This window comes from Denticeps clupeoides, chromosome 10 (genome assembly GCF_900700375.1).
Source record: "Denticeps clupeoides chromosome 10, fDenClu1.1, whole genome shotgun sequence".
Lineage (NCBI taxonomy): Eukaryota > Metazoa > Chordata > Actinopteri > Clupeiformes > Denticipitidae > Denticeps > Denticeps clupeoides.
In genome coordinates this window covers 13,703,858-13,723,821 of record NC_041716.1, presented here as the reverse complement: position 1 = coordinate 13,723,821, position 19,964 = coordinate 13,703,858, and the positions used below count along the sequence as shown (strand labels likewise).

Below are 19,964 nucleotides of genomic sequence, written 5' to 3'. Positions count from 1 at the left end.
ATATTTTAGACCACATAATTGGAGTCATACACATTTCAAGATTGAATCCAAAACAACCAACCAAACAGATTTATTTTGGTTTCTTAAATACAAGAAGTCAGTTCTGAAATTGTTTTATGTATATGTGTGTGTGTATATGCACGCACACACACACACACACACACACACACACACACACGCACACACAGAGTACAAATCTTCAATACAAAAATGTTATTTATTACAGTATATATAAAGGAGATAGGACAATAGTTTTAAATAACTGTAATAAAGCACACAGCACATATTTATTGAAGAAATGACATCAGTAATAACTTGTGAACAAGCTCAGTCAAGTTCCACCTACAACAGGGTCACAATGTACACTGAATCAACAACAGTCCTAATCAAAAGATCCCATTTAAAAATAGTCACCATATTTATTTTTTGATATTTACTCCGTCAATGTGCTAATTCACGAGCTGAAAGCCGAGACATAGAAATATGTAAACCTTAGCGCTATCTATCTGAAACAGACCAGGATGGGATGAATGCAAACAGATGTCATAAGTCATCGTTATTGTCCATTTAGTCAATTAGTCAAATGTCACAGCACACAGATTAATTGCATGGTCCAGCCCCTCATCTTCCCCGTTTCCCACCCCCTCGCAATGCACAGTGGCTTTTTGTCTTATGAGGCAGGATATTTCTTTTCAGGGTAATGCTCAGGTCTTTTGCTACTTGTCTGGGGTTTCGTGATTTAGGATTTTTTGGCAGGAGAAAAATGCATTTGGCTGAAAGGGGTCTGGTCAAGAGGGACATTTTCACAGACCTCTATCTCTACAGCCGTTAATGGTGCCATCACCATTCCACCCCTCAATTCCTGCCATGTCTTCAGGCTGAAGCTCAGACATGAAGAACGATGCAGAATCAGTGCTCATCACAAAACCTCTGTACATCAGCTCTCTCCAGCAGCCTAACATGGACTCTCAGTGGCCGCTCAGCACCTCTGTTGGAGTCTGATTCACAGTGGAGTCTTAAATCCAGTCTGACGGTATGGGCCGAATTAAAATACATAAAATATACATATGTAGTATATACATAAATATAAGTAAGATAAGTATACCACTACCAGCAATTTAAATAGGAAAAAATAAATAAAAATTATATACTCCATTTGGCAGCTGAAGGAATCATATTTCTTAATATTCTAATAGATATTTAAGATACACTAATCTACAAATATATTAATATATATCTAGATTTGGCAAATTATGACCTCCAGCAGCTATAATAAAAATATGTTGAAACTGAATTTTGATATTACAGGTTTATAATTTACAGACAACATGACATGGTTATTTTGTGCTCGGGATAAAAAGACATAAAAACATTTTTCATATAGGAACTACGTATATTTGTATTGTGCTTTCTTAACAAACCAAAAAAAAAAAAAAGGATTGAGCTAGAATAAGATGAAATAACAGGATCCGACATAAACACACAGGACACTCTACACCTTATAAAGGTTCAGATTTCAACTCAAATTTACTTATGAAAACAAGCAAATATAAAAGGCCTTGACCATTTTTACTTCATAACAACGAATGTGTCTCTGCCTCCCAGTCTTTTTACTTTTTTTCAAACTGAAAACAGGAAAAAGGCAAATGTTCCGTAATTTAGGTATCGCTTGGCAAACTACAGTATTTAAAAAGAGGAAGATTCGTTTCAGATTCAGTCTCTTGAGATGTGTTGATCTTCGGACGGAATATTAATGCTCCCTTATTGACACTCTTGGCTACACCTGAGCTGGATTGGAGATCTGTGCGTGCCGCCTCCTCAGACTGGCAGCCTCTGACAGCCATCGTTGCCTCCCTCATGTAGGAAAAGCCAGATAAACTCCGCAGCTTAGTTGAGCTCAGTCATAGTTTCTTATTCTTTTTGTTTGTTTAAATGACTCGTAACTTCTATCAGTTACTTTCAGGCTAAGCTCATCCAGACCCCTTTCTTCATTTACATTATGCCCTGTCCATTGATAAAATCTCTGGCTCGTTTTCAGCCCATTTATCCTTTTCTTTTTCTACACTTGCCATTAATCAGATAAGTCTCACAGAGAAGAAAATTCTAAGAGACACAATCATGAAGAGACATCCTTTAAGGCCTGATGGGAACTCACAGATGACCTCACAAGTCTCCCAGAGACAGAGAAGGGCAACACGGACGACACAGAAATGTATGTCTATCTATATATCTATATACCATATACAGTTTATAAATGCTATCCAAGAACACACGGGTGGCTGTTCAGTAGACAGTAGGTACACAGCACAGCACTGGCTAGACGAGGCTCCCAAGCTCTGATTCGGGATCAGAGGAACCACGGCTTCTCCTGACAAACGATGTAGTGTGGCCACAGTCGATAGCGATCGTAGGACAGGCCTTTGAAGCCGTTGGCTACACTTGAGGGTAGGGCTTTGCGTGTGTGTTTTCTCCTCATACAGATAAACAGACAGCTAGTCAGAGGGAGAGGAGGCTGTGGGCCCTTCAAGGTCACATGTGACTGTACTCATGGGCTGGAAGGAGGCATGGGGGAGGGGCAGGAACCTTGGCTGTCGAAGCTCGCCGTTCGGGCTTTCCACTGCGGGAGGACAGAGCACAAACACACACACTCGTGCGTGGACACACACATGCATAATCACACAGAGAATGTCAAGGACATCCAGGTCAGCCTATTATCATCTCCAATCTCCTCATTGCTTAGTAGAAATCTCACATTCCAGTAGTCAACCATGCTTAATGGTGAATCAGTGTTCGGCATTTGAGGGCACAATATGCATAAACGTGTAGGAAAGTCATTAAGAAAATGAAGAGCTTCTGTCAGAACTGTCATCTGGGTGGTAACCCTCAGATAATGAAGATTAGCATCCACACTCAGAGGCTGCAGCATCTAAATCAGCTCGTCTTCACAACATTCTGTCACAACATTTGTTTAGAGCCATGTCCACCTCTGCGCTGCAGCAGGGAGATCTGGATCTTACCTCTTTCTCAGACTTCTTGGGCTCCTGTAGAGGGTGCCAGTGAGCAATGGGCTTGCGGGGATATGCCAGCATCTCGTTCCAGTGGTCTCGGCCCAGTCCTTCTGCACTGCAGCCCACACGGTTCACCCCTATAATCTCGTTGTGACCCACTCTGTGAAAAGACAAAATGTCAGTGGTTGTGAAGAAGTATAACATAGAGGTATAACTGATCACAAGGTCCAATAATTGGAAAGCAGACATCCATAGCATTAGGTTCTTGGTCCAAGCCATAAACAATGTCCTCCCAGGTCCAGACAACCTCCATACCTGGGGCAAAACCAACACACCATCGTGTCCCTGATGTTCAGGACGGGGATCCCTGGAACACGTCTTGATTTGCTGCCCAAAAATGTTTGCAGATTGTTTGTGCCATGACCGGGTGCTAAGGGGAATTGCTGAAAACATCAACACCATCAAGGGCCACCACACACCAAAGGCCATCAGTTTCCACATAGCTGGAGAGAAGCCCAGCATGCAACCAAAGTCAGGCCTCCTCGCTTCCTCCACAGACTGGTGACTGGAAGTGGACCTTGGCAAACAGGGCTTTATCCCTGCCAGGATAAAGCCAAAAATGTACTTGCTGGGAGCTATCTATGCATATCCGTACAGTCGCCTTGTTAATGTTGTGCTGATATACTTGCGTCCATACTGTGCGGCGTAATCTGTAGTAATCTGCCGATCTCACAAACGGGCCTCTGTACATTTACGCAGGGACTGCATCTTCAAATACGTTCCATTCATTTTTGAGTATGTGCACAAAAACCGACACAAAGAACGCAGGATAATACACGTACATAGTTATCAGCAAGTTTATTTCTGCCTTAACAACAACACGGCTTTGATGAGATATGATCATCGTGTCCGATTCCTCCAAGCAGCTGATAATTCTGGAGCTTACAGTGAACCGCATGAATTAGGCTAATGAGAGGAAATGTGCCAAGTACCAGGAGTGTAAGAGGCAAGGCTGGAGGTGGGATGCTGAGGATCTGCTGGGCGGTCACTCTGCAAAGTGTATAGGCTGCTGGGCCTCACCGGAGAGGTTATCAAAGCTATCAGGTCCACAACTGAAGCTGCTGAAAAAGCCACAATGTGGCTATATATAAAGAGGGCTGATTTGTGGGAAAATGCTGCTGGGACACAGGCTGGGGTCTGATCAACCCCGTCGGGTCGCTTGGGTATGTATGACTGACGATGTGTCCCAGCACATGCACAAGATGTAGCTTTCAATTTTGATAACTATAGCAGTATTTCACAACATAATTACAAAAACTTTTGAAGAATCCGCCACAGGAGAGTTGCCTGTCTTTACCTGTTATGCACACTTTGCGCACTGTTGGGGAATCATGTTTAATAAATGTAGTTCACTACAAATTCACAAAAGGGTTTATTTGAGTTTTTGGTTTTGTTTTCACAGTGTAAAATTGGTCCGAAACAGAAAGATTTACCACCAATCATCAGAACTTCGATATTTAAAATTCTCCTTGACTTCCACAGTTTGTTTAAGCCACTTGTATGTTCCAAGTCAGTTCAATATTCCTCCTCTTCTCCTCCTCTTTGTTTCTCGAGTTGACCCTTTATGATTACTTTCAGCAGTTCTCCATCTCCCTTCTTCTTTTTTTATTGTTTCTGCCACTTTTCATTCATTTTAATATGTCAATCAGGGCAGCTCTTCATTTCTTATCCTGTCTCTCCAGTTTTCTGGGTTTGTCCCGAGGTCTGCATTGGTCCCATTTGAGCTTGAGGGCTTTGTTCTATAAGAACCTTGACTATGCCTTTGGTAGTGATTACATCCTTTCTTCTTGTTCTGCCAACTGCTCACTCTCTGAAGTGCTGTAGCTCTTCCAGTATTTTCTTCTCAAGCTGTGAAGGATGGGGCAATTAAGGTAAGCAAAAAAAAAAGGACAGATACAGTGTAATTTGTGATGGCTGTACAGGCCTCACTAAATGGAAGTGTAGAAATTAAGCTGTTTCATGCTCAGTAACTTGTCACCTGTTCATGGTCCCTTCATACTGCAGCGAGAGAGAAAGCTGTTGATCGTTGCCCTCGAACCTGCCTCTCCTCAACAAAGCCTCTCCCGGGAGACCCCTTACCACAAACCCCGGGATTACAAATTGGCAGGGTTTTATTTGCTTTGTCTCTGGTCCACAAATCTCCTCAACTACAAGCTTTAGTATTTGTCAGAGTGAAGAAGTGTTGCTTAGCCCCAACAGACCAATAAACGGCATTTATCAATGCAATGCGCAATTTTACAGTATTCATGCAGTCTTGATCGGCATCCCCGGCCTCTTTGTTTCCTTAAATTTGAAATTATTTGTGAAGAGAAAAGACAAGATTAATTTTGTCAGCTCTGCTATTTTGACTATATTAGCTATATAAAATGTTTTTTTTCCATTCTCAGATTTTTGGAAGTCTAAGTTAGCATTTGTTTATCTCCCATTATATGATACCTCTGATACCTATTTCCTTATATAAGCATGTGTGTTTTGTTTAGATAAAGTTCTGAGAACTCCTGACATGAGTCTTCTAACAGGAAAAGCTCATTTTCTTTCCAAAAGGACAAAACTTAAAGGTCATATTGAACACTGTCAATGGAGACATGCTGACTTGGAGAATGTTTGATCAGTTCCCTGCTGCTGTTCATTAATTATGAATACAAGTAATGTTAATGCATATTGGTTGCATCAATATTGCCATATGTTAAATGATTCTGGTGTGAATACATTCCCAGTGTATTGCCGGTTGTCATGCGAACTCTGTCAGTCCTGACCAAATAGCTTTTATTCATTTATTCGGCCATTTTATTAGGTGAACTTAAATAACATTGAAAAACTTTTTCTTTCAAATTTGCTTTTGTCCAGTAACCCTCCATTTGCAGCAATTGCAGCATTGCAGACCTTTGCAGGCCATTCAAAATGTCAATTTATTGAGGTAATTCTGATAATAAATTAATCACAGCATTCCATTGGACTAATCGTTGCTAATAAAGGGTCTCTCTTCATATATACAGATATTTCATTCATTAACTACCTGCTACCATAGTCGAGAAGAGTATGTGTTCCTAAATATGAATAACCATTACATAACTACTCACTAAAGCAGGATGAATAAACATATTTATGGCATAGTAAGAAGAGAAACATAAAAGTACAGGAAACTATAACTTACAAGTCATAATCCATAACTGAGATGATCAGGTTTACTTGGTCCATGTTTTCGGGCGGAATGTCAAAGATGATGGCCTCATTATAAGTAGGATTCAATGTGTTCTTCTTGATGGTTGTCTTCTTTTTCTTCAAGCGTCTCCCATCACAAATGAGAGATACTTTAACATAGGGATCTGCTCAGCAGAAAATAGACAAAATAATCACTTAACCATAGAATGCAGAATACAGATGCAGTTCATGGAGATGAGGGAAACTGGATGGTTGCAATTGTTTGTGTTTAAACATATTAACCAATGAATGACAACATAATGTTACATTTGTGGTGCAAATATTATATTTAAATGCAAAATTCATTAATTAATTATTTCATGATATTTTCTGTGTGCACAATTTTGCATTCATTACTCACAGCCCACTTGGAATGTCACTTTTAATTTGCATCTGAGATGCGCTTTTAATGACAAGAGAGGAGAGCAAAAAAGGGCAAATGGAAATAAAGGTCCTGGTGAAACATAACCGATGGTTTAAGTATGTAAGAGCGCTAATCGTCCATTTGTTATCTGCAGTTATGGGTCGAGTAGCTCATCCATTCTGCCAGCTATCATCAAGATCAGTGCTCCTCAACCCTGTCCCCGGAGGAGCCCCTGCCAGAGAGTGTTTGTTCCAATTCACTCTGATTACATTAGGAAACACCTAACCCTTATTAAGTTTTGGGTGAGTGGCAAAATATTGTGGCAGGTGGTCCGTTAGGAGATGGATTGAGAAACAATACGCAAAATCTGTAAAAGTGTGTGCATCTCATGTGTGTGCATTTTACATTTACATTAATATTTACAGCATTTGGCAGATGCTCTTACCCATAATAACCTACATAATTGCTCTAAGATGTGTATCAGTGAAATCCCTCATTTGATTCACCGGGCTTTTGGGCCAGTAAGCAGGGATTTGGGGTGTCCTCTGGGGTCAAACCTTCAAATACACCATCAGTTCTGATTCAGACAGAGAGTGACAGACAGCTAGACAGATAGACGTCGAAACCTGAGTATCCTGTGATGTCCATGGCTTTAAGGTTTCTGCATTTGATGACAGTGAGAGTGAGGCGACCAGCAGTAGGCAGGTAGCACATTGAAAACATGATCTCGCCAAGGTCCACACTTTCCTGTCAAACACACACACAAACATCAACCATGTTACATACGGGACCTCTCAGTGCATGCCAAGTGTAGACAAGTCACATCCAGGTGAAAAACTGTGGAAGAAAAGAGCCGATGCCAATGCTGATACTGTAGTGCCATGACCATTTATACTATACAGCTACCGCAAGTAAAATCTGACAAACTAACAATCCCTTTATTTCTTTATTCTTTATTTCTGTCACCCAGAACACCAGAACACAGTTTAAAATGGGAGGAGCCCAGTGATTGACAGCTGTCACACTTCCTTGTTCTCGGTTAATGAAAGACATGCCTATTAAAATGACACTTTTGCAAACATCATGCAAGATTGTATTTTATGTAAATCCTGAGGATAGCAAACAGGTCCCAGGCTTAACTGGACACTTAATATCCATTGAAGATGTTTCAGTCTACAAATGCCTGAGTGCTCACCTCAAAAGCACGCTGCACTGTTGTCTCCACCTACTGAGGACACTGAGGTCCTTTTATGTCCTCTGGACACCTTTCAGGCCTGTGGAATCTACGCAGTGGTCAGACAGACAGACAGGCAGGCAGGAAGAGACAAGCTCTCTATTGAACCTTCCTATTGATTAAGAACTCCCATGGCTCTTCTTTTTTAATCCTGAAGCCGAAAGACGTCCCGTTTCAACGTGCTTTTGTTGAAAACAGTTTGCAGATTAATGGGCTGAGACTGGATGCACACTGCAGTGACGCGGGGGCAGCTCACCCAATCGCAATCGTTTATTTGACATTTACATGCAGGCCAAAGTACAGGCAGCTTTCAAATGGTCTGCCTAATGAAAGCTGTGAAGTGGTCCAGTTCAGAATGTTACGCCCATCAGCCGGCATCTGCGGCTGAGAACCTGGAGGCGCAGGTGCAGGGATGTGGCCGCTGCTGCCAATTAGCTGTGACGGAATGTTGCTCCTGTTGCTAATTAGACAGTCACTCTGCTGCAGCAAACATCCCAAGTTGACCATAGGACATGTCATGTCACAGAGAAGTAACCCTTCATAGAGCCCTGGTCAGTTTTGATGGTGTCGTTTTTGTCAAAAACAGACCCCAGCACAGCAGTTAAAGGAGAAGTTTGAAGAAAGTGTCTGTGAAGTTCTGGACAAACACAGTGGAGTGGCAGTCGTGGTGCTTGGTGTCCTCCCATTGTGACAGTAAGTGAGGTGTGTGGGGAGGGAGGGAGGGGAAATGGTTGATCCCATGAAGCGCATTAAGGGCTGCTGGGAAGGGGGGTTTCATTGCGGCAAATGAAGCGGATGATCCGGGGTCTGATGGACACTTCCCTTGACTCTTCCACCGCGGTGGCTCAGTGTCTCTCACACTTTAACGTGATTAGACTCAAGCCGAAATGCTGTGTCTTTCTAAGACAGATATTGAAAAAAAAATCAAAAATCCCGTTGGTTTAAATAAAAATGCTTGGAAAAATTCAAAAAGAAAAAAGAATGCAAAAACCCCAAAAGTAATTTTTGAAAAGGCCTGTAAACATATCAGAAATGTTATGCAATAGTACAATTTATGACTCTGAATGATTTTGTTAATCACTTGAAGAAAAAAAAATCTTTTTTGTCCTGTGAATACTGAAGTCTTGTTTTCTTAAACCTGCCATAAGAATCAAGAATCACCCCCAATTTATCCACCATCATGAGCAAGACTTTTCAAAAAAAGTTTACCAGGAAAAAGCGAATCTGTTTTGAGGAACAAAAGATTAGGCCATTATTAATAAATGAAATGATCCACATAATAATCCAGCTCAAAGTCCAGTTCAAAGCACCGTCCCCAAGAGTCATGGTTAAATACAGAGGACACATTTTGTTGTGTGCTTTGAGCACACTAGGTGGACTGGTGACTTGATATTTGCCACAGGTATGAGTGTGCGAGTGAATGGTGGTTGTGTGTGTGTGTGTGTAAAAGGGTTTTCTAGTCGTTGATTTGCACCGGCGCCCTCTGCTGCTGGTTATTGATGTTTTTTAATCAGTGTGTTGGGTGTAAACAGTAAGTAAGCAGCCTCTATGGTTCCTTCCTCTTGTCCTTGTTCCATGCTCATTAAAGTGTTGATGAAGAGCAATAAACAGATCATCTTGTCTTCCCTTTTGTCTCTTATCTCATTCTAGTCCAGAATACACAGGGGCATCTGGCTTCAGATCAAGCGTCTTTGTTGAAAATGTGTGGCACTAAGCCTATAACCATGGTCCTGTATTAAGAGACTTGGTTCAATGAATGATGGACTGGAAGGAGGTGTTCTCAGCCATTTTCCACAAGTTCATCACTAGCCAATAACATAATTCATGTTTCGATAATCCTTATGGATATAAAGCATTGATACTGTAGGGTATGCTTTAATATATGGTCCAATACATTCCTCTCTGCGATCAAACTATGAAAATTGCATTGCATGTCCCGGGATCCAGGGAAATTAGATTTCAACACAGCCAGAAGTCAAAGTCAGCTGCGGAATTTATAGGGTAGTGTTTATAAAATTTTTATGAATCACTCGAGATTGCAGCCTCTGCTGCATTTTTTCAATCGATCTTTTCATGCACCCAGGCTTTAGAGATGCTGGCACCGAGAATTGAGTATGTTTTGAAAGCACCACTTTCACCAGTATGCCAATTTACCTGGATTTAAAATAGAAAAGTACAGAAATGTCTGCCACTTAATTCGGACGACCATTAGGATTTGATGTCTGTGAGTTGATTTGCAGCAAAACCCTTTGGGCCCTACTTTGTTCACTTTTCCAATTAGGCGGAACAGTTGTGCTCCCACGCATTTTCAAGCAGGTCTATTTCCTTGGGTAGAAAACCAATCTGTTTTCCCAGCTTAACAAGCAATCATAAGAGCAATACACCACAGAGCTTATAAACCCTTGTCTTTTAAGGTAGGGTGACGCACCATTCTGGTCAACTTATAACACCCAACACCCAAAACACACCACATCTGAATAATTAAGAGAGTTATGACAACCACCTTCTGTTTCACGATGGCGTTAAGAACAAAATAGACTTAGAGAGGCCCATAATTCTTTTGAGCTTCCTGCAATTACAGATTGTCAAAATAGTGCCCTAAGCATCTCTTCACTGAACAATACCAAGGCAATTAAACTAAAAAAGTAATCAGCAGAGACATGTCAGCCTGAGGAAAATGACAGAAAGTTATCCAGAACAACTTGTAAATAAATTAAATTCCTTCTTTTCTTAAATGTTTAGAAAAGAAGGAATTTAATCTGTTTCATTACACTTCCGCTATTACTTACCTTCAAAGAGTACAAAATGCTGCTGTCCGTCTTTTAAATGGGACACGGAAATATGAGCATATTTCACCTGTATTACCCATGCTCCTCTGGCTACCCATACATATTAGCTTTATATACCCTCACTCACCCTCCAAAATTATTTAAAAAATGAACTTAATTCAATTATGACTCCTATTTACTCACATTTGAATTATGCTATTTGAAACTATATAGGTGTCATAAAGCTAACTCATTTTTTGAGTGCCCTCAGGTCTTCCTCAGGTCAACTTGCCAGCTCCTCCTGAATGTGCGCCAACCCAAGCGTTTTCACTGTGGGGCAGTGGTTGCCTAGCATGTAAGGATCGTAATCAATGTGTTGCGGGTTAACATCCTGAACTGCAAAAGGTTCCACTGAGGTCCCCTTGACCAAGTCCCCTCACACTGCCCCCCCCCAGGCGCCTTTCTTGGCTGCCCAAGTCTCGCTGTCTTTTAAATGGGACATGGAAATATGAGCATATTTTACCCATGTTCAAAGTATATTTAGGTTAAATGCAGTGGACACAGTTCATTGTGTGCAACGTGTGCAGTGCTTGCCGTGCAGCACAGTGACAATCCCCTTACTTTCAGTTCAGTTAATTCAGTTAAAATGTGGATTGACATGCAATTCATTATACAAATCTATTAAAATGTGGAATGTGGCCTCTTCTCTGGCTGTTTTTAAATTTTCTTTTTTCAAAATTTCTTTGCCATTTTATTTTGAATGAAGTTGAGTTGAGTTCCCAGTGAATCCCATTCCCTTGGTGCTGTGTATTAAGCCCTCAACTCTCCCAACATTAATTTGCACAACATTTAATGCTTGCTAATGACGCTTGGCCAATGGGTAATCGTTCCAGAGCAAAACACACAAGCATGGTTCCTGCAGAACTCTGGGCATTAATCACCGCTCTTCCCCGCCTGTCACCCACGTTTAGACGTTGACTACACTCACGCCTGAGCACCTCTCCTACATGTGCATCATTATGTTGAAAGTGAGAGTTTTGGCACTTTATGTATCGCTTATACATACAGCTTATCGCCGCGCTCTTCACATGATTTATGAGGGCAGGAAATGCAGTTAAATCATTCTTAAGCCCTGAGCAAAAAAAACCTTTTCAATTAAGGCCCACGCTGCATCATTTATGAGATGCACGGCTGCACTGAAAGCAGCTTTACAGTCGTGATAAAGAGGAGCCGCTTTTACTGCGTAGCCGTGCCATGTGCCAAGGTACGGCACCCACAGCTCAGAGGAAATAATACAATAAGATTTTACGTTGCCACTGGCCTGCATGCTGTGAGTACAGAATTCAACATGGTACTGATTAATGCCGCTGAACTCCTCGAACTGTGTAAAATGCTTTGGAATGCAGTCCCATCATGGACTGCAGTGTTTGAAAATCAGTATGGAAGGGAGGAGCGTTCTCTTACGGTGGTGGCATACTGTATGTCCCTCCAGATGGACGTCTCTTGCGAAAGGTCCGACGACTCGAACAGGTTCTCCAGGATGACCTCCCCAATCATGTCGTGGCGAGAGAAGCGGTCAAAGTCAAAGACGGTGAGGTGCAGCTTCCTGAGGTGTAGGTCACTGTAGGCCACAGGGAACTGGAAGGACTCGTCGAACGTGGGATTGAGCGTCTTGCGATGGATCCGAGTCTGAAACTTCTGTTTGCGGTCGGGCAGAAGGTAGATCTTGACATACGGATCCGAGCTGCCGCATAAATCCTTGGCAGGCAGATCGTAGGCTTTGAGGATGTTGACCAGGAGCGCCTCAATCTCGTAATCGTAGCGGAGTGAGAAGTTGATCTTACCACAGTTCTTGCCATTGCTGTTTTTGCCTGACTCCTCCGTCTCCAAGGTGCTCTGCTTGTACAGTTCTGGTTTGATACGACCAATGCTGGTGGGCTGCTCGTCCTCGTCGACATAGTCATTCCCCAAGTCCAGGCTGGAAACCCTCATCTGGTGTGGCAGATGCCGTTTAAATGAGCTGTGTCTGGAACAGAACAGAAAAACAGAAGATAAGGTGTTCCCCCTGTTCCAGAATGAGCCGATGGAACACGTTTCCTGTTTGTTTAGCACTTGGAATTGGTGGATAAATGAGAAAGGCTTGGATATCTGCCTTAGATAAGGCCAGAACCTTTTAAAAATGTGTGAATAGAAAAGAAATAGTCTGTTGGGATTGTAGTTAATCATTTTCAACAGTTTCAGGGATGGCATTTAAACATTTTTATGAGGAGAATGAGTCTGGCCAAATAAAAAGGGTCAATTAATCATATTTAACAATAAACAATTGGCTAATTAGCTCTCAAATTGGAGCTACTTACATACGAGCATTAACATCTGTATTATTTAAATCCCTCATTTGGTTCACTATACTGAAAAAAGTGCACACCGGCTAAACTTTTAAACTGGCTAAAATGTAATCTGTCACACCTAATATTTTAGCATTGACGTAATTTTAATAAACCAATCAAACATGCTGTAACCTGTTTATTTACATTACGTCAATGCTAAAATATTAGGTGTGACAGATTAATTAAATTGTAGTTTAGTTTAATTGACCCAGTGTTCACATTTTCAGTGTAGGACTCAAACTGAGTGGTATGGAAAAAGGCTTTTAAATATATGCACTAATCTTTGCCCATATTTCTTTATAAAAAAAACAACAAGTATTTACACGTACATAGGTTTTTGCAAGGTGTGTCACTCATTTATGGCACTGGCATCAGCTTAATTAGTATGAAAAGGATATTAAATTAATGCACGCTCTCTCAGATCAGCAAATGAAATGAGACTGAAAATTCCTTCTTCACTGGGTCTCCGATTCCAATCAACTCTGTTCTCCGTTGTTGTCCCTGGCTGGTGGAACAACCTGCCCTCCTCCATACGACTAGCCGAGACTACCACCACTTTTAAGAAGCAGGTGAAACACACACGCACATGCGTACACATTGCACAAAACAATACAAAAATATATATATATACATTATAATTTTTTCTTCGTCTAGCACTTAACAATCTCCGAGCATGCTCTTTGCTGACAAGTTAGGCCTTATCAGGGCTCTTAGTTTTGTAAACTCAAAATTCTATAGAAATCGAACGAGAATTGCTGGTGTCTTCCTCTTGTAAGTCGCTTTGGATAAAAGCGTCTGCTAAATAAAGTAACGTAAAGTAAAGTAAATTAAACTCTGCTTAAATGCATTGCTAAATTATACAATGCCTGACAACACAAGTATAACTCATACAATTTGTTTCACAGCCAAACTAGAGGGGCAAAACCTTGTGTGTCCATTCACAGAGAGGCTTTGTTTAAGTTTATTTTGAGCTCTTATTCATTCACTCTCAGTAAACCGCTCAATACAGGCCACATCTGGGTTGCGGATGACGGAGCCTAGCTTGGGTCATTAGGTCCTTGACAAGGTGCCAGCCCACCTACACACATCCTTCAGTCACACATTCACACCTGCGGCCATGCTCACCCAGAGAGAGTGTGCAAGACTCAGCACACACACACAGCCAGGACTTGACTTCCAACTGCCGACCTTGGAGGTGATAGGACACATCCCTCCCCGCCACGCAACCGTATGTATTCCTGAGTTTAACGGAGGAGCAGTCTGTAGTGCTGATAGGTTTTGTGTGAAGGGTTAAGAGACTTGTTTTAAGGCAACTGGAACAGTAATACTGAATCATCTGAATTTGACATAGATCATATTTACCTGCAATTAGCACATAGCAAATTATCTCAATCTCACCCAAGGTTTGTCCACCACAGGGTACACACACTCCCACCATGATGTACACACACCCTGACAGGGTACACACACCCTGATGTACACACACACACACTTACGGTTAATTTAGAGTCGCCAATCCACTTAGTGTACATCATGGTGGGAGGAAACCGGAGAACTTGGAGTAAACCCACACCAACATGGGGAGAGCATGCAAAGTCCATGGTCTGAGTTGAGATTCCAACTCACACCCTTGCTCCATAATGTGGCCCCCATAGCAAATTCTATCACAATAGCAATTTGATACCTTGGGTATATTAACATTTCACAGATAGGGACACTGAGATAATGATTAGAGTATTAACAGCAATTTAGAGTCAGTGGATTGATTTTACTCTCACATTTTTTTTCACCTTTTCTCTGCGACACAGTAACATAATAAAAGGACTCTTGCCCCATTCCAAAACTGTAATAACATTCCAGATGTAAACAATGTTAGTTTGTGTAACCTACTACCCAGCTATTCATTTAAGGCTGAGGAAATTTGTTTTGTCTTTCGCATGCTTGTGACAATCGTAAGTCGTAATGTAAATGGGTTCTTGAGTTTCAAATAATGCTTCCATTAAATTGCTTGTTGTATTTTTGCAAAATTGATGCTCCAGTGAGGAAATCAAAAGCATTTAATTTCTGAAAATGGCCTTGCAGTTTTCATTATAATCATCTCTCTTTTCTCTGCTGTCATGGTTCAGCAGTTGGCAATTTCCTCCCTTTGACTCTCAGTCTTGATGTTAATACATTATCAGGTATTCAGAAACGGCAGGAGAGACACTGTGTGTCATTTCATTCTGGTGGATGTATTACTTAACAATTGACAACAAGCGTTTATTTCAATAGGTGCATATGAAGTATCAGTTTGTGAGATAACTAAATATATAACATTCCAAATAGAAGCCTGTGCAAAATCCTTTCAATAGTTTCAAAAGAGATCATTTCACATTTCAACAGCAGTCATTTTTGTGGTTTGCACATACTGCATTTAATTTCTATTATTTTGAATCTCTTTTTGACTTTTCAACATGGCAGTGGTGGCCTAGCATTTAAGGAAGTGGACTTGTGATCTCAAGGTCGCAGATTTAATTCCCCAAACTGTCAAGTTGGCTCTTGAGCAAGGTACCATCCCCATACACTGCTCCCTGGGTGCCTTTCATGGCTGCCCACTGCTCTCTAAGGGATATGGGTTAAATGCAGAGAACACATTCTGTTGAGTCACCGTGTGCTGTGCTGTTTAACAGTTACTTTCACTGGGGAGCAGTGTGTGGGGATGGTACCTTGCTCTATATTTGTGTGTGTGTAATTAAATGAAATGTCTTTAATTAAATACATACCTAATTAAAAATATACCTAAATGGCAGTACTTAATTTAAATGTAGCTTTTTAACTGACTTCCCATTTTTCCGGCAATGACATCTTTGCCAAGAACACCAGTGAGCCAAACAGATGGAGTCCGGCTCTGACTGCTGTACTGAATGTATTTGAATCAGCCCTCCCATACGTCCAGTATTAATTAAGTATTTGTACAATGTTTAATGTATTAATGAAGGGCTTTGGAGGCTCCCTAAAGTAATTATCCTTTAGCAGAGGGACCGACATGGGACCCAGGGAGCAGAAAGTCAGTTATTACACTAAAACAGAGCACTGTAGAATAGCCGACTTTGGAAAGAAAGTTCTTCTTAAAGGAAAAGAACTGATGCTTAATGATTGGCTGCTTATCTGCTGTCAGCTTCACCGGTCTACCTTATTCATTCTGCTTTATTTCATGCCACATATTTTACATTTGCACAGTACATGCCAGTGGATTTAAAACAAACAAACAAATAATCAACCTATTTTTTATATTATTGGGTGTTAAACAAGACATATCGGGGGGACGTTACTTAGATAGTACTCACGTATAAATGGCACTTACAGTTTTGTCACACTTCGCACCTAAAAATTGTTCAAATCACATTCTTTTTAAGGATTTTGAATGTAAAGGGGGCAAACGTCTGACTATTGTTACATGTAGTTGTGCAGAATGCTACCAAACGTGTGTCTTTCTTAGCTCATTCACACATCACCATAACACCAGACACCCATTCCACATTGCCTTTGAATGTAGTCACTGCATTAAAATTTACAATATACAGGGATCTATTTGAAAGTGAAGTAATTGTCATTGAGAAACATTGCAGCACTGCACATGGTGCACACAACGAAATGTGTCCTTTGCATTTAACCCATCATCCTTAGTGAGCAGTGGGCAGCCATGACAGTTGTAATGTTTCTTCCTTGATGTTTGGTCTTATGAATGCTGTTGTGTGATGTTGTGTGTAGTTATGTGATACAGGTGTGTGTTGTGGGGTTGTGTGTTACCTGGTTGAGGATGCCGGCTCTGTTGTCTGCCTTTGCAAGCGTTCCTTCCTGCGCAGGAACTGTTCTCTCATGGAAAGCTGTACCTCAGCAGGGATGTCCGGCGACGTGTGGCTAATTTTCACTGCTGCCTCCAAGAACCCCACTGACCCCAACGGGTCCTTAGTCTTCTCCGTTGCCATGGTGATTAGTGGCTGGGGACTGGGCGGATGCAGGCAAGGAGAGTGGAGTGGCTGAGGTGGGAATAGGTCCAGGGGGCCACAGGCACCCGGCGTCAGGGCAGCCGAACCGGAGGAGGGGGCCTTGTCGCACCACGGGACCCAGCAGAGCTTCCAAGAGGCGAAGGCAGCGAGCAGCAGCAGAACCAAACTGCACAGCACAATCACCCCCAGCAGCACCCCAAACGAATCTACCAGCCCCATGCCCGTTCAATATGGACAAGCAGATGGCACAGTGGTACAGGCAGAGAGAGAGAGAGAGAGAGAGAGAGAGAGAAAAGAACAGAGATGCATGGTCAGTGCTGATTAAATTATAATTAAAAAATTAGGTGCTACAGGGCCATTTAGTACATCTTTATTTAATTGCATTTGCCATTAAACATCATATCCAGTAATGTGATTGGAACAGGAATAAATTGCAATGTTTCCATGCATGCAAACTTGACATCCACACACACCCAAACACATACACACTCTGCAACTTCTTTAACACCTTAGCGCAATCTTATATTCACTACCAATGTAATCTATTCCCTATATATTCCCAATCAGGCCCTCTGTGGGCTCCAGATGCAGTGTCAAGAGCTCTCTGAGGAGATTTTTCCATCTGTGAATTGGGCTGCTGTGGGTGGCTTGGCGCTCGAGGCTCTGAAGTGTTCGACCACCGCACAGAGACACCGACAGGCACCAGGCAAGCATTAATTTCACCGGGGGGGCAATATCTGAGGAGCACTCGCAGATTTTCAGGAGGAACTCTTGTGCATTATGAGTATAATTTCAAGGTGGTGACATTAATATGATTATGATTATTGTAACAATAACCTGCAAGGATGCGGAATCATTTCCCCACCTGTGAAAAGAAAAGCAAAGAGTGTCCTACATTAAATTAGATTGGCAGTGAGTGAATCAAGAAACTTTAGTGAAACTGTCTTTTTTGTTTGTTTAAAATTCCTGTTATGCCATTCAAGACTTTCCATTTCTTTTTCTAAATGTTTTCTCAATGTTGTCTGAGAAGAAGCCAGGGTTTATCAGAGATGGAGGCGGGATTCATTGGACAGTTGCCCATCACCCTCATGTCCTCGGATTCTCCCTGTCATGTGACATTACTCACAGTTAAGAGCTCCACACACCATGCTGCACTATTGGCAGTCGTTCATTTATCTCGGCTCGAGGAGCTGCTGGGTGTGGCCGATTCTGTTTTTATGAACAGAAGGAGGCCATAAACTGGGACGTAAATGCAAGTTAGGAGTGAAGCATACTGTCTTAGATTTACTTCCTGTCTATATTATTCATTAATTACCCATAATTTAATTTTTTAAATCCACAAATCTAATCTACTAAGCAGCGCTGAATAGTTGTTAATTGGAAGGGAGTTTGATTGTGACTGCAGCCGACTAATGTTGTGGAGTGTGTCCGTGTTTGTGTGTGTGTCCCTCAGGGATGTAGCACATCAGGGGTGTGGAGTGGCTTTAGTGCTCAATTAATGAGTGCACCCCTGCACGAAGCGCAACGGCGATCAATCACCGGTCATTTTCTCAGGATTTTTCACGGTGGAAAAGCGCCCTGCCCATCGATCGGCAGCTCCCTGCACTGCTAAGTCCGGTGCACCGGAGCGCGGACAAGACAAGCAATCAGCAATGCGGACCTGTGTTTGTGTTTGTTTGTGGCTGATGAGCAAAAATTTATGACAAATTCCTCTTAGAATCATTTTTATTAAAAATTGAATCCCTGTTGGCCATGTTTAAAACAATTTGATGCTAATGAATGTAGATTGTCATAGTCAAGCTGCAGTGAAGGTTGCATTTTTGTGTGTTGTTCTTACTAATATTGGCGAAAATATAATCAGACTGAAATCAAGTTAATGAATTAAAATGGGATTTATGGAGTTGCATATATTCAGTCCAAATGAAACTTTTCATTTTCATGCTACATTACATATCCTATCATATTCATCTTTGCCTTATAAAGATCTGTTTTAATAAGTTTTATCATGAGAAAAATGTAAACTGTTTAATGTTTATTTTCTCATATCTTTACACAAACTTGCTGTGGTCTTCGCACCTTTTTCTTTATATCCCCTGGGTTGGATAAACTTTGTGAATGAAGTCTGACTGTTTTTGCTGTTTCTACAGGATCAAAGGAAAGTCCAAGGTTCAGAGGAGACCTTAAATAGCTCATCTGAGAAAATTATTAATGACAAGGAACATTTCCTTCCTGGTGATTACATCCTACAGGGTGAATGTGGGTTGTAATTCGTCCACAGACACTCTAACCAGATCAAGGGACATCAGTTCGTATGGCCTTGTACACATAAAAGCTGCAATACGTTTCCTGAATAAGTAGAGAATCAACAATTAAACCAGTAATCTGGACAAGTCTTGGAAGAGTGGTTTTCTTTCTGCAAAACAAATATGCGTTTGTGTTCATCAAATGGAAGGAGAAGGAGACAGAAAAAAATAAGATAAAAAGCAGGATGAGCAGGAAAAGCAGTCTGAACAGTGAACAGTGCCGGTGAGTCAGTCTACAATGAGGCATCAAAATTGAATTAATTGAATCCGCTTTTCAATCCCAGCTAAAGAGCAAACTCAAGCCCTGAAGCTGTTCTCTTCAAGCGTTATTTTGAAATGCAACCTGGTTTCTATAGAAACTTGCCAATTATTCCCAGGGTTGCATATCTGTCAGTTCGTTTTATCTGCATGAAAGTGCCAAAGCATTCATGACAGTTAATAGTGCACACATTATATCTATTTTGGAATAAAACAAATTAGAATCATGCATATCATTTTACACTCCACAAGTTCATTTTGTTATCTTGTAAATCACATAAAGTGGCTGAATAAGCTTTCATACAATTAGGAAAATACAGTTTAGAGAAACTAAAAGAATGCATGTTTCATAGTCTTAATGCTGCTTGCTGGTCTGAAATTTGCAATGTAAT

General features: G+C 41.3%; 1 protein-coding gene across 1 annotated transcript in view; it reads right to left on the bottom strand.

The window, feature by feature from the left end:
- Positions 1 to 33: 33 nt before the first annotated feature.
- The window catches only part of LOC114798108 (synaptotagmin-6-like), a 56,899-nt gene continuing 36,968 nt past the window's right edge, over positions 34 to 19,964 (bottom strand). Inside the window, exons 2-7 of the mRNA XM_028993528.1 lie at positions 16,812 to 17,217; positions 12,100 to 12,661; positions 7,260 to 7,380; positions 6,223 to 6,394; positions 3,018 to 3,168; positions 34 to 2,617 (exon numbers count right to left, since the gene is read on the bottom strand). Of these exons, the coding sequence (XP_028849361.1) occupies positions 2,546 to 2,617; positions 3,018 to 3,168; positions 6,223 to 6,394; positions 7,260 to 7,380; positions 12,100 to 12,661; positions 16,812 to 17,217 (1,484 nt within the window). The 3' untranslated portion in view covers positions 34 to 2,545. The remainder of the gene's footprint in view (positions 2,618 to 3,017; positions 3,169 to 6,222; positions 6,395 to 7,259; positions 7,381 to 12,099; positions 12,662 to 16,811; positions 17,218 to 19,964) is intronic.